Source organism: Lepisma saccharinum, chromosome 12 (genome assembly GCF_977018435.1).
Source record: "Lepisma saccharinum chromosome 12, izLepSacc3.1, whole genome shotgun sequence".
Classification (NCBI taxonomy): Eukaryota; Metazoa; Arthropoda; class Insecta; order Zygentoma; family Lepismatidae; genus Lepisma; species Lepisma saccharinum.
The window spans coordinates 19,822,309-19,838,583 of NC_139240.1; the positions used below are offsets into that span (position 1 = coordinate 19,822,309).

General features: G+C 37.1%; 1 protein-coding gene across 1 annotated transcript in view; it reads left to right on the plus strand.

The window, feature by feature from the left end:
• LOC145996400 (hemolymph lipopolysaccharide-binding protein-like) overlaps positions 1 to 7,831 on the plus strand; it is a 59,800-nt gene extending 51,969 nt beyond the window's left edge. Inside the window, exon 3 of the mRNA XM_083132848.1 lies at positions 7,596 to 7,831. Coding sequence (XP_082988974.1) covers positions 7,596 to 7,762 — 167 coding nt within the window. The 3' untranslated portion in view covers positions 7,763 to 7,831. The remainder of the gene's footprint in view (positions 1 to 7,595) is intronic.
• Positions 7,832 to 16,275: the final 8,444 nt, after the last annotated feature.

Here is a 16,275-nt window from a genome sequence, read left to right on the forward strand (position 1 = left end):
TGGGCATCAACGTCTGGGCAGGAATACTGGCCGGTCGTTTAATTGGCCCATACGTACTTCCCACCAATCTCACAGGTCGTACTTATCTGATTTTTCTCCAAGAGACATTGCCCGAGATGTTGGAAAATGTGCCATTGGCCATTAGGCAAAACATGTGGTTCCAGCATGATGGGGCGCCACCCCACTTTGCACGGGACGTACGGGACAATCTGACCCACAGATATGACAGGCAATGGATAGGGCGTGCCGGGCCCGTGCCGTGGCCCCCACGATCTCCCGACTTAACGCCCCTGAATTTTTTCTATGGGGGCGCATGAAGAGTCTCATTTATGAAACCCCCATCGAGTCTGAGCATGACCTGGTTGCTAGGATTGTGGCAGCAGCGGACTTCATTCGAGAGAATCCACTGGTCTTCAATCGTGTGTATGAGAACATTATTCGAAGGTACAATGTGTGCATCGATGTTGGTGGTCGTCATATTGAGCCCCTGTTGTGAGTTTCCGTTCTGCACACGCCAAAGGATGTTTTCATACTGTCCTTCGCAGTGCTTACGTGCTGCATTCCGAGTTCATCGTCGTTCCTTCATACCATCGGTAATGAACAGAAACATCAAGCAGCAATGATTCAAGATTTAGCACAAGTTGCCTATTTTTCAGGACAAAGGGTCAATATCTGTCTTACTGATTTTTATCTGTTTGTGCTACTCTCTGTTTTCCTTCCGCCAAAGTGATACTGTACATTCCAATGTGAAACCCTTCATACGTACGTGCCATTTTTTTTTTTTTTTTTTTTTTTTTTTTTTTTTTTTTTTTTTTTTTTTGTGGCTGTGCCTTTTAGGGAGGTGTCCCTGCATTCGTGGGGCACGTGGATACGTTCGTATTTGGTGCTGCTCCTCAGAGAGCCGACTTCCGGCTGACCTTGTACTCCCGAGGTCCCGGGTTCAACGAATTCCCGGTGGGAGGGGGCACGTAGTGGTTCATATCGCAATTGTAATTGCACGTTGCGTTCCACGTAGCATGCACGTGTACATCCATCACTCCGTTTTGCGTACCATCTGGGATGCGCGACAGTCACTGTCCAAGCATGTTCCATTTGTCGCACTTCATACGCTCCTCTGGGGACTCCCTCCATGTGTCACTTTTCGACCGTCCTGTGACAGCATGTTCCCTCGTCGTCTTTCTCCATTTTGCGCGAGTTTCCGCTCACATGCAGTGGGGATTCCCCATTTCCTTTGGGGATTCCCCTTCCGCATTACGAAAAGCGCCGCAATTTCAACGCCCTGATATTGTTTGGATACGAATTCCTTCACTTCCGCCAGAGCCGATCTTCGTATCTTTCGTGGTTCAGACGTTATTGCTCTTTGAAAGAGGTGTGAACCGATTTTCTCACGGCTCTGGCAGCCACACGGTGCCGTTTTCGTAATTTTGCCACATGGCACTTTCGGCTTGTTTTCCCTTCTAGATTCACCCCCCTAAGTTTGTAATGGGAGTTCGAAATCACCCTGTATATATATATATATATGTATATATATACTTAATATTGTATTTAATGAGTGTATTTAAAATTTCGTTTTATGTTGTTTTATATGTATACATATACTCCTTAATTGTGTCTTTACAGTTCTTATTTGAATTCAAATTGTCCATACATTTTTCTTTCATCTTTCTTACTTATAAACTATTATTATTATTTCTTGTTTTTATTTTATTTTCTTCTTATTGGATAATATATACTGTTTGTTACTGTCGACTGTATTCTGACAAAGATTAGGTGGGAGAACAAACAGTGTATGCTGAACCTCGCCCGCTCAATAAAGATATATTATTATTATTATTATTATTATTATTATGGTTTTTTCCGGAAAGGCTAGTACATAAGTCAACTAAATATCAAAATAACAGAAGAAAGTGTGATAAAATAAAATAATCTAAAAGGGCCATTCGGGAAGTAGTACCCGTTTTCGAATTTTAAAAACACTAACAAATATTTTTTGAAAAAGACTTTGTAATTGTTAACAACAAACTTTAAACTACTTCTCTACATAGTCTCCATGTACATTTAAGCATTTGTCATAACGTGTGACGAGTTTTTGTAACCTAGCTTCATATTCCTCTTCCCCCAGTCCATTGAGAAAAGTAGTCACCCTTTCTTTCAGTTCCTCATCACAATGAAATGTAAGGAAGCGAGGGACCCACCTTGCACAAATTTTCCCATACTTCAGATGATCTTTGACAATTTCATGAAGATTTTTTTGCGAAACATCAGTGAACTGTTCACTGATTTCATCCAGTGTGATCGTTCTTGATGAATTCGTCAACTGCACTCAGCAGTTCGTCCGTAATGACAGACGGGCGCCCGGAACGTTCGTCATCATGGATGTTCTTCCTCCCCGAGTTAAAGTTTCGAATCCACGACTTTTGCGACACCGTCGTATGCGACACTGGCATTTCTGCCGTCATATGCGATACTGAATGGAAAATATATTGCATGACAGTTGAGACACCGTCATCTGCGACACAAAGTGTAAATAGCTTCCCGTCACACTTTATCCAGGCTTAGGACTGGCAGCATCATGGAAGCTTGTGTGTTTTTTAAAACCTTTATTAGTTTTCCTTCACACTGGCATCATGGAAGCTGGGTGTTTAAAAGCTGGATGTATTTATCCTTTGTCAATGACGGATTGTTTAGATCCCTTGTCAGTATAGGAGCAGACTACAATCCCTTGTCAATGTAGAAATGTAGAATGCGTCGTTTCTCTTGTAGTTGAACCAACATATTACTATTTTCATTCTAATTTCTGAACGTACCCAATTCACCTCAAAAAGCGCTTAAAATCTCTATGCATTTCATAGTCGGCAAACGCTCTTTGTATTTTCTCATCTAATGTAATGTTCTGACGTCGTCTACGTTTCCCTTTAAGATTCAATGCCCTCCTCTCACATAAGTAGTCGTTGTACACAGCTTCTAATCTTAAAGTCTTCACTAATTGGTACACGTTAGAACTTGACTTTTCCGTCAATACATTAACTGTATGGTTCCATCCCTCGACTGCATTGTTAGTCCTGTGCTGCTGTTGGGAGCAATTCCACATGGAAATGTCGAAAACAGAGTTGTTCGTCCACTGTTCAACGAAATAATCCAAACATTTTCTCAATATGTCGTAGTTTGGTACATCTTCCATCACACACAGCCATCCATTATCGACGTCAGCCACAGGGAGGTAAGCCAGAGCTGAACACATTCTTATACACAGCCGCACGTCTGGATCTGTTTTGTAATCGTTTGTCAGTCCCAACTCCTGCACCTTTCGCCACAAACATTGGTTCAAGTGATAATTACAACCACTGATCTGAGCCTCGGGAAATACTTTCTTCAGAGACGCTATTGCTGCTGCACGTACGCAAATGTCGCTAATTCTGGTAAACAAATTAGAAATCGTAGGGGAAAATCCAAGCAGTGTCGCTTATGACGGGAAAATACCAGTTTATGCCTTAGTGTCGCAAATGACGGTGTCGGAAATATCCGAACTCCAAAGTTTTGACACCAGCGCCGAACAGACGACTCATAACATTGTCTCCATAAACCTCCTTTAATTGACGGTGAATATCACAATATCGCACATTACTGGCGTTGAGAAATCTGATCACAGCCCTAACTTCACAAGTAGCGGCGTTTTCAATTATTTTCAACATTGTAAATGCTCACAGAAACAATAACTACAATGACAACGTTACGAAACTTCGCACACACTGAGCAGACAGTCAACTAAAGTCGTTTGAACTTGAGCGGCGGCTATTCGCGTCACTAGCGCTCGACACGGTTCGAACGGCGACTACTTCCCGGGTGGCCCTCGTAGTTCTGAAATTACTGATCGCGACGATGACAAAAACAACATACAATAGGCAATTAACTAATTAACGACTACCAACTTTTCACTCTCCTTGAATAATAAATAAAATTGTATAAAACTAAGTAACACATTATAATTATTAGCATTCTGGTTACCCAGAATGGAATTTGTAGCACAAATCAAAAATACTTCAACAACATCATTGTATTGTATATTCGTATATTTTTTCTTATATTTTGGTATTATTTTATGTATATTATATTTAATAAATGGAAATAAATGATAAAAAGCATGGGAACCGTATAAATTCATAGGAACTGACGTCCTGGTTTATTTAAAGGCACCAGGACAGGACTAAAGGCCATACCCTCGAAAGTATGCGGGTGGAGGCCGTCTTACTTGCGGGGGTTCCCCATTTTTGTAAATTTTGTAAATTATCACCATTCATCCTCTATTAGCCAAAAGGGGCAGAAGACCGAAGTAATATAAATCAAATCAATCAATTAATATTCCTCTTCCAGCAACTCGTGAAATGTTCTAAACAGGCTGTTGAGGTGTTGCAAATGTTCTGACATTGCATTATGAAACAAGACGAGAAAACTTTTCCTATTCGAGTTTCAATGCAGTTGTAGCGAGTCTATACATAAACCCAGGGGTGTAAGGAGCCACCATTTCTGAAGACGCCCAAATGTCAACGTCTCTTTCACGTAGTAGACTCCAGTAACTGCACGCTAACGGGACTCTGGCGCCTGGGCCCACAGCCAATTTTAATTTTCTGTGTGGTCGTGTCATCCCGTGCTTGTCCTTACGTCTGCTGATTGCCCCTTTATACTATCGTAGGGTTATTTTATCCTTGGTGACAGTATAGTTTTTGTTGGTAAAGAGTCAAAAGTTTTAGAAATTACGTGAGAGAGTTTTTTTTTAAAAAAAAAAAAAAGATTTACATTCTTGTTAGTATCATGTCCTCGGTTTTGTTTAGTTAACGGTATGGTTGAGCCGACACCCTTAACGATTCCCACCAGGGGCATAACTAGGCTAGGACAGCCAGGGCTGTGCCCCAGGGCCCCCCGAGGTAAAATGGCCCCGGAAGGCCGAGAGACTGTAATGGATTTTCCTGAGTTATTCTTCTGTTAGACTGGTCCACTGCAGCATAGGCGGAGTTCTGGAGGGGCCAGGTGTTATGAAGCCATACCGCAAATCTTGACGTTTGGCATGGTGGCATGTGCGGTAATTGCGCCGCAATAGTGGGTCTTAGACGATTTGATTGATGTGTACAGTTTGAAGAAAGAAAAACATGAAATGACTTTGTGTTGAGTCAACAGTTACTGCTGAGGTATCAAAAGAACTTTCCATTTTATTTTTCTAAAATTTCTGAAGCTTACTATTGTACCGTAACTTTTTTTAAAGTAATACGAGTATTGTATCAAAATAAAATAATAAAATTCAAAATGCAATAATCGTACTGTTTTGCTTCTTTGGAAACTGACAACCAATATACTAATTAATATTTGTTTACTTAAGCGAGGAAATTTAACATTTTCAAATCTAAAAAGCCTAAAACTCAGTGTTTTTAAGTTGTTTTTTTTTATTTTCCGGGGGAAGGCCTCCGAACCCCTTGTAAACTAGGGGATATTCAGGCACATCATATGCTTCTTCCCAGAGTCTGCGCCGTAGAATAGACGGGATACGCTGTAAAATATTTCATAATTATTCCTTTAACCTTCGTTTTAAAAGTTGTTTAAAGGGAAAAATGGTGAACGGGGTTCATTTTAAAGGAGCTTGTATTTAGCAATTCGGTTTTCCTCAAGTTCTTTACAGCTTGCTTCCAAAATTTTCATTTTCCCAAATTTCTGCTGGTCCTCCTTCTATACACAAATGCCTCAAGCTTGTTACGTTCATTGCGCTCATAACTTCAGATTTGGTTCTTAAAGATGCTGTAAAAGGTTACCGAAGTTAAAAACATGAACAAGAAATAAGCCGAACCAAATTCTCAAGAAACTTAATGCAACAGGGTGAGCTCTTAAAAGAGAAATTTTGTGATGTTTTGAAAGTTTTTTTTCTTCTATAACATTAACAAGCAGGAAGCCAAAGGAAAGAATTGTGGCTTTTGGACTTAAATGGGAATTCGAATCTTTCAGTTTCATATTATAATTTATTGTTCAATGTAAAGTCTTGGAACAATCGCTTCCGAGTCTTGATCTTATGGCTACATATGGTCTCTTCTCTTAGACATGACTGAGATTCGGGATCATTTGAAACGCTTATTGAAGAAGCTACGCAAATATATACCAAGCGACGTATTATAAGTGAGTTCTCTAACAAAGGAATCACAAAGGTAAACAAACACATTGATGAAATCTGACAGGTTCAAAGACTTACCAAACCAAAGACCTGGTTCATAATATCAATATTTTATCCGATGAGAGACACAATTTGCTCACAACTGGACAATGTTTTTAAAGGCATGAAAGCAGTGATAGAACCTCCTTTTGTCAAATTCTATAGACACTGAGCTTCACAATGAACCTGAAAAAATTGCAAAAACAATTTCTAACTATTTCTTCAGTCACAAATATTATCACTTAGAAGAAGATAAAGGACACGAATGATGTGAAATAGTTTACTGATCTCATGCACGGGTTGCTTTATACCTTCTTACTGTCCCTCTCACAGTAGCGAAGGCAGAGAGAGCGTTTTCTATATTGAAAATTATAAAAATATATTTATACAGTACTATTGGCCCATAATACTTTAGTGGTCTGACTTTACTTTTAATTGAAAATGACAGAGCCAAAAAATAATAATAATTTTATCAAAGTAATCAGTGCTTGCACAGAGAAAATCAAGAAAGAAATAATTTTAGTCTTGCGACTAATACTGTGCATGATAATCAATTAATTAATAATGTAAGCCTTGTAATTATTCATTAATCTTAATTTGTTAATGAGTAAAGAATGTATTGCATTTCACGGTATCTATTTTATTACTTATGTACACACTCTTATTATTAGTCTCTAGCATTTGCTAAAAAAAACACATCCTTAATCATAATAGAGATAATTATATTTGTTTATTACCCCATATGCTAAAACTACGCAATTTGTTTGTAATGGAAAATCCAGCCATTATAATAGCAGTAACTCGGGACCCCATTTGAGTTGTCTGCCCCGAGGCCCTCAGGATTCTCACTACGCCCCTGATTCCAACCGATACCGATGCTTGAAAATTGTAACAATTAAAATTTGTTCGTAATATTGCTTATTATTATACCATTCCAATTGTAAGCATAAATTTATCAGAGTTTTACTTCAAAATATCCAAGAATTATATCAGAATATTAAAATACCTCTTATGTAATCATAAAGGACACTTTATGCATACACTACCAGTGCAAAGTAATTCGAAACTTTTAATTTTGTATAATTTCCAGGATAATAAGAAACCATGCCTAGGATAGGATTCGAACCCGGGACCTTTCGATCTTAGCGCGATATGCTAACTACTCCACCGTGGAGGTTGGTTGACGGACACAAACAGTCTACGTGCTGTTGTGCTCGTAATTTAAAAATCAATCAGTCGACTGTGATCCTTAAAACTCACTGGATTAATTAATAACAACAACCACGTGCAATATTTTGAAGAGCAAAAGAGAAATGGGTGAGTATTTTCTCTGTATTTTTAGCGAAATAAACTAAGTTAGGTTACCTTCTGAAGTGATTTTAATTCGTTTTGCTTTCTTCGCCAGGGAATGATGTGTCTGACATGTACAACAGCTGGGCGATAGGGGAACCCAACAACTCTGGCCCCGATGAGAACTGCGGAGGGGTCCTCAGCAGCGGGAAGATCAGCACGGAAATGTGTTCGACGCCTCTTCCTTTCATTTGCGAGGATTTCCCGAAAGACTGCCAATGAGCAGTTCCACAGGCCGTCTTTAAATAAGAAATTCCTACAATTGCAGTGATATATGACGTTTCATTTGAAAACAATTCTTACAATAATTTTAGTAACGCTTACATGTATTAAAAATAAAATGTATTAAATAAATAACTATACTTATATAGACTTGAGATTAATTGGCTGTAGCGATGACACATTTACCTACAATTGAAACATTTTCACTTGAGTAGGGGTACAGCAGTTCCTCGATGGTGCGTCCATACGTGTGACCATCTTGCTCCGCGACACTCGACTGAATGGGACAGTGATGGAAACTCATACTTTCACGTCACTCCAAGTATACATGTGGTGACGTCAGACACACCCAGTCTTCGTTTATTCATGCGAAAACACAAAATTGCCTTTAGTTCTTGATTTGCCCTCGTAAATTGTATATTCCCTCCTGAGTAACAGAGGGAGGAATTCCCCTCACCACCTTCAAATACCACACACCTATTGAGCTACGTTTCCATTCTGACAAATTCCAGACTCATGACCCGCAACAACCGCCGGCGCATGTTGTGCGTCATTTAGTGCACTGTTTCCAATTCAAAACTACTACTGCAAAATACGCCCGCAACAACACTGGAGTGCAGGACCGCAGTGTAGCGTTGTGCAGTGCTTTAGAGTAGTTCAGTGTTTCTTCAGTAGTGGTAATGCTATGTTTCCAGCCATTTATTTGCTATTTATTTATTTTACCCTGTTTTCAGCTAATTTTCTAAGGGGGAAAGATTCAATCCAATTTTTACCATTTGTATAGTATAAAAAATAATTGTTTTTTTTTATCAAAGCTCACTCATCAGTGGCGATTTCTCTGGGTGTGTAAGTCGTGTGTCAACGGCCAAAGGAAAATGAAATAAAGAAGAAAGTATCTGTACTTTTATAAATTACGATTTTGAGCGTTTTTCTTAAATTGTCAGTCTCGAGCGCCCGGTAGTTTTCGAACGCGGCGCAGCGCGCAGTGGTTGTCAGGCAGGCAGATCGGTCCCGCACTGCCAGGACGTTGGAGAGGAAATCCAACGCCTTACCACTGCCAAAACATAGGATGACCGCGCATGCGCACCCTGCCACCCACCAGCATGGTTACCTTCTCAAGGCGTTGTATTTGTTCCCAATGATTTGGCTTTCATACGCCCCGCGTTCCGCGTTGTTTTGCTCGTGATTGTTGTGCATTATTTTTTAAACATGTGGTGTGAAGTGATGTGGTAATTTTAAGATGGAGAATAGTGAAAGTGTTGTGCAAAAGTATTTAAATAATTCATTTTCTTCGCTTTCGTATTCAGAGAAGAAACAAGTGATTGACAATGGTCGACCATGTCCGAATCTCACGATGTCAACATGTGTTAAAGGAAAAAGTGGTGCTGGAAAAGGTTTTGAGAGACATTTTCGAAAAGAACTCTATGAAATTTCAGACTGGCTTTGCGGGTGTGATGTGGTTAATAAATTTTACTGTTGGACATGTTTATTGTTCTAGACTAAAAAAGGTGTTGGGAATTATCAAGGGTATGCGGATTTGAATCATCTCAATACTGCAGTGAGAAAACAGAGCGAGTCTGAATTGCATATTTATAGTTTCTTTAAATTTAGTAGTTTTGTTGCCACCCCTACTAGAATTGACGTTCTTTTGGATACTCAAGGAAGAGCTGAAATAGAGCTACACAATGAAAAAGTAAAAAAGAACAGGGAAATATTAAAGAGGTTGTTTAACGCCGTCTGCTATTTAGCAAAGCAAGAATTGCCATTCCGAGGCCATGAGGAAAATGCAGCATCTGTAAATAAGGGCAATTACATGGAATTCCTTATTGCAAGTGCCGAGTTTGATCCCTCATTAAAAGAACATTTATTAAATTCTACAATTTTTCGCGGTACTTCGGCAGGTATTCAAAATTATTTAATAAATTCAGTTTTGGATGTTCTGAGAGATGAAATCTACAATGAAATTCAAAACACAGACTCTGTGGATATCATAGTCGATGAAACATCAGACATTAGCAAAAAATCTCAGGTGTCAACAGTGTTACGTTTTTTTTTCGGCCTCACAGAAAAAAGTCATTGAAAGATTTCTTGGATTTCATGACATAAGCGCCGATAAAACTGCAAGAGCTCTTTTTAGTCACGTGACTGAAATAATGGATAAATATAAGTGTGGGGATAAATTAATTACCCAGACATACGATGGATATTCTGTAATGAGTGGTCATTTGAATGGCCTTCAAAGTAAAGTTTTGGAAAATCATCCGAAAGCTTTTTTTAAGCATTGTTATGTTCATGTGATGAACTTCGTGCTGCAACAATCGTTAGAATGTAAGAAAGAGCTTAAGGTGTTCTTTTGCGGTCTTAAATCACTGCCTACGTTTTTCTCTCTTTCTCCAAAGAGGTTACACGAACTTTCTGCTTTCATGTCCAGAATGCTTCCGTCATTAGCTCCTACCAGATGGAATTTTACCTCTAGGCTAGTGTGGACAGTCAATGACAACAGAGAAGCACTGCTTGTTTTTTGAACATGTTAGTGAAAGTGGAGACTTCGATCATTTGACTGCAATGACTCCAAGAGGATTTTCTAGCTTCCTGAAGGATTTCGAAAATATATTTTTAAAAAGGCTTTATCCAACTTGCTTGCCTTTTCAGACGTATTATTCAGTATATTTCAGTCTAAAAATGTTGATATTTTGTATTGCAGTAATAAAATAACTGCATTTCAACAACAGCTGTAAAAGGAAAGTGAGAATTTCGAAACACTATGGAATTCTATAACTGGTGCAGTAGAAGAGGAAGAGGTTGTTGAAATGAAAAGGAGGCGACTGAACAACGAATCCCAGAAAGACCATTGCCGGAGGCTTTACTTTGAAATCATTGATAATATCAGCAACCAGACAACAATTAGATTCGCATAATTTGAAAAATTGCAATATTTTGATTTACTAATTCACACAAAGCTTGAATACTTGAATAAAAGAGAAAACTTTCCTCACCATCTCGTACATAAACTGCAGGAAATTTACGGCGGTCTGTTTAATTTAACCAAACTGCAGAATTAACTTTATGTTTAGTATGCTTCCACTGAAGGATCAGAGAAAACACCAATTGAGATTGTAAATTATCTACTGGCCACGAATCTAGTGGGTGGGTTTACGGAATTGTTGATCGCAACAATTCCTTCCACGACGTCATCTGTCGAGAGATCGTTCTCGTCACTGAAGAGGATCCACACATTCTGCCGCTCTACTCAAACTCTGAACCGGATGACGAATTTAAGTCTTATCTCCATCGAGAAGGAATTACTTTCTAAGCTGCGAGAAGGGGATAAATCAAAATTTTATGAGGGGGTGATCAGCGCATTTTTCTCTAAAGAAAGAAGAATAGGGCTGGAATTCAAGTAACTGTAAGAAATGAGCAGTTGATTTTTCAAAATTTACTTTTTGGAAGAATAAATGAAGGGTAAGGGGAAAAACCGGGAATGTGCATTTTAGCGATTTTTCAATGTAGGGGTGATGGGAGTTCCACCAAACTCTCTGGTTGCAAACTCGTGCTTTAAAAATTAATTGTATGGCGAAGTATTGAACATTAATTTTCTCGTTTAAACAGTCCTTGCTTCTCCTTGCCCTTCAAATATATTAATATTTTAAATGAAGTATTTACTTCATTTAAAATAATTTACGTAATTTAATGTTTTTATAAATATTTATAATTTTACACCAAAAAGGTACGGAGAAAATTTGTAATATTGGTGCACAGAAATGAGGGGGAAGGGGTTAACATTCCTTCTTTGCCAACGCCTTAATTTCATTGTCAGGAGACGCCACTGTCACTCATAGGGGACAAAATTTACTTTTGAGCTTATATTAGTATATTTTAAGCTTATATACAATTGTTACATTTTCAAGAGAAATAGATATATTGATAGTGATTTTGAGTTATTTTACAATGTTGAGTGCTGCGTATATAATTATTTCTTAAAATGTGTGTGTATTCTAAGTTATAAGTGCTGTAGTGCTATGTAGAGTATGTAAAATTATTTCTTAAATGCGTGCATATTCTAAGTTATGAGTTCTGCAGTGCTGCGTATATAATTATTTCTTAAATGCGTGTATATTCTGAGTACTGCAGTGCTGCGTATATAATTATTTCTTAAATGTGTGTATATTCTAAGTTATGAGCACTGTACAGTGCTGCGTATATAATTATTTCTTAAATGTTTGTATATATTCTAAGATATGAGTACTGCAGTGCTGCGTATATAATTATTTCTTAAATGCATGTATATTCTGAGTTATGAGTACTGCAGTGCTGCGTATATAATTATTCTTAAATGTGTGTATATATTCTGAGTTATGAGTACTGCAGTGCTGCGTATATAATTATTTCTTAAATGTGTGTATGTATTCTGAGTTATGAGTACTGCAGTGCTGCGTATATAATTATTTCTTAAATGTGTGTATATTCTAAGTTATGTGTGCTGCGTATATAATTATTTCTTAACTGTGTGTATATTCTAAGTTATGAGTGCTGAAGTGCTATGTAAAGTATATAAAATTCTGAAGGAAGCGAGTCACTGAAGCCCTGAACTGTGCCTCTATATATATATATTTTTTAACACATATCTTTTAGTTATAGCAAGCATGTCTGTTCACCACACCCTGCTACAACGAAATACCCGAGCATTCTCATGCGATCCCTTTTATACCTTACGAATGCAATATAAATAAAAACGGGGAAACCCCGGTTTAAAAATAACTCACCTATTGATCAAAGATGACATCATGAAAAGCGTTGAATACATACGTATTTATCACTCAATGTTGTACAAGCTTCTAACGTACGTCAATACATTCCCTTACTAAGGTCAACTAATTTGTGGCATGCATTATTAACTTCTTTTATATTCTAATCAATACTCGTCACAGAGCATTGTTCGTGTGTGACGTACAAGAGATAATTTTGAGCATTGGGGGAATGTGTAGACATGAAAAGGATTATTACTCTTTCCCATTCATAGCATGAGAAGTAGTATATGAATAGATTTCCCCTCCCCCTTTTCCTCCTTTTTGATTCTTTTTCTCTGAATATTTTTCCAAAATTATTAAAAAGTCTTTATCTCGAGAACCAAGCGACATAGAAAGGTGCGGTTTGTTGCATTCGTTTTGTTTTGACGTTCTCTTTAATTTGAGACCAAACTCGATAATAAAATACCCGAAGGAAATAATGCCTATGAATGTGTTTGGTTTTAAGAAGATTATTTCAATAGAGAGAACTCCAGTAAATATGGATATTATTAGAGATATTTATCGTAAACTAAGAGGTCTGGTCATCATCCATCTTAATAGTATTTGGTACCAAGTGGATGAGGATACGGGTAAACAATTACATGTATTCAACAATAACCAAACATCATATGAAATCCCTGTGACAGGGAAAGTTCAAAGAAGTATATCTCCACCCAATTCAGCAGTTGTACACATAGGTCGAAATTTGTACAGGATTAAACACAATAATATGATTCCCAACAGAATATATGATGTGGAAGCAGGTGATTTCCTCTATGCCGAAATAATTGGGGAGTATGATAAGTTAATTCCCCTCTTTATCGAAATAAGAATAATCTATCCACTCATGAATATATAAATACCGAAACAAATAAATAAATAAAAATAAAACATAAACAAATAAACAAAACAAAATGGACATATTTGGAAACAGAAGAAGGCAGGAAATACCAGATAATTTCAGCGACATTGCCAGATTAGACGAACGTCTTAAGAAACTTAAATCTGATTTATTAATATTACAAAATTCTTTGAATGTAAGCCTACACGCTGAAATTACCAATCTACAGTCTGAATTAAATAATCCCATAGTAAAAATTGATGGGAAACTCAAGTCTTTACTTCAAAAATATACTAATTTACCATCTCTCGATAATGTTGAAAATTTAAAGAATAATTTAGCTAAATTAAAAAATGATCTTGAGAAATTCCGTCAAATTCATACAATTACTTCGGAACATCTAAAGAAAGAACTAAATAACCAAGCGAATACTATTCGTACCGAACTACTTTCCATAATTGAAACTATCAAGACTCAAGAGCAATATGAACTGCTTAATGCAAGCATTCTTGAATTACGGGACTAATTTTTATCTTTTGAAATTCCCTCACTGGAATATATTAAATCCGAACTGCAAACAGACCAATTACATGCAGCCATAACAGAAGTTCAATCCAAACTACAAATATTAGAAGACTTTATCAATAATTTACCTTCATCTTCCGAATTAAATGCCATTCCTCGCAGTGTTGCAAGCATCAAATTGCAATTAGAAACTTACGAAGATTTTTGGAAAGATACAGGGTACCATAGCTCATATTGAAGATACTTTGACAACCATGAGAAACGAATTGACGAATGTACAGGAAACTCTGGAATTTAAGTTGCCAAGCATAACTGAATCTTTAAATGTAATTCAAAGACAGATCACAAAATTGGAGAATCTCAACACTGAATCTGAACTATCTCATTTTTACCATCTCATAGACGACATACAGAACAAATTGCAAACAGTGGAACAGTCCACCCCTACGCAAGATGACATACAGCAACTTAAAAATGCCTTAACCAGTGTAGCACCTGCTACAGAATTAGATGTAGTTAAGAAAGCTTTAACCTCACTTCAAAACACAGTATCCAATTTACCCACTTCCCAGGAGATGAGATGTGTAAAAAGAGCAGTAAATAGAATATTGAAGTCGGAGGACATTAAGAATATTCAAGCGGAAATTGCCATAATTCAAGATACTATTGCTACTTTGCCTACCAATCAGATTGTGAATGAATTACATGCATTATTTGTAGAAATCAGAAGGCAGGTATTCGATCTTACAAACCAGAGCACTAAATTGAAACTTGTAGAAAGTTTACTGCAGATTACTTCCAACATTAGAGAACAAATTGCTACCCTCGAAACAAGCCAGGAATCTGCTTTATCAGGTTTCACATCAGAACTTCACGATCTCAAAGAACAATTTAAACACTTGTATGTCGATGTAAAAATCAAACCAAGCTACGATGAAGTGGTACGCACCATAAACGAATATCAAGATGCGGTATTAAGCAGATTAGACGATCTCGAATTACGTCAATTTTTTACTGTTGAGATAGTTAGACTTGAGAGTGTACCAAATGTACAAGGGCACTGGACTTATGTTAATGCAGAAAATGTTTACAAAATGTACTCTTACAGTCAGTCTCATGAATTTTTCCTTGATGGCGAGATTATTTTTTTAAAATTTGGCTATGTGAAGAAGGGAAAGCATGTGGAAGTACCAAATTTCACCATACAGAGAAAAGATGGCGTCTACAGAGCACTACAGATACCTGTTGCATATTGGAACGAATCTGGAAAGAGATATAAAATACATGAGGATCAAGAATTATCTGTTTTCTCTGTGCAAGCTAATGACAAATTATTATTTGAAGTGAAACAATTATACCCCGAGGATAATGCATTTTATGACATATTTTCTTATAGAATCCGATGTCAAGACAAGATATAGTTAATGAATTACACAGACCAGCTCTTCGTAACTACAAACGACTGAGTGTGGTAACGAAAGGTGTGAATGATTTTTTCAGGCTGATCTGATTAAGATGGCTACAGAGACTTTAAAAAAATTGGGTAAGATAAATTATGGTTACAAATATATGCTTACAGTTATTGATACCTTTAGCAAATATGCATGGGCTGTTCCCTTAAAATCCAAGACTGGTACTTGTGTTACCGGGGCTTTAAGTCGATATTTAGTGAGGGAAGGATACCAAAATATTTACAGACAGATAGAGGGAAAGAATTTTACAATTCTACATTTGCTAAGTTAATGCAACAACATAATATTAAACATTATTCTACATACAGTGATCTGAAAGCTAGTATAGTGAAACGATTCAACAGAACATTAAAAAATCGCATGTGAAGACAATTTACTCTACAGGGCAATTATAAGTGGGTGATATAGTTCATGATTATAACAATACAGTACACAGTACTATTCACATGAAACCTGCTGAGGTAACCAAATCTGATGAGCAACGATTGATTTATACTGTTTATTTTCAGAAATATACAAACACTAACAAGAAGCCAAAGTTTAAAATAGGGGATCAGGTAAGGGTCAGTAAATATAAACAGTTATTCGAGAAGGGTTTTACTAAAAATTGGAGTACGGAGTTATTCTCAGTGGTTCAAGTTTTACCAGGGAATAGAAATACATATATCATAAAAGATAATCATAACAAAATATTGAAAGGGAGATTCTATGAAGAGGAACTTAGTAAAACAAGATATCGAGATACATATCTAATCGAGAAAATATTGAAGAAGAAAAATAATAAATTGTATGTGAAATGGTTAGGTCTGCCAGACAAAAGTTGAATAGAAGCAAACCAAGTGATTCTTTGACACCAACATGGAATGTGGTACAGTGTTTACCAGATGT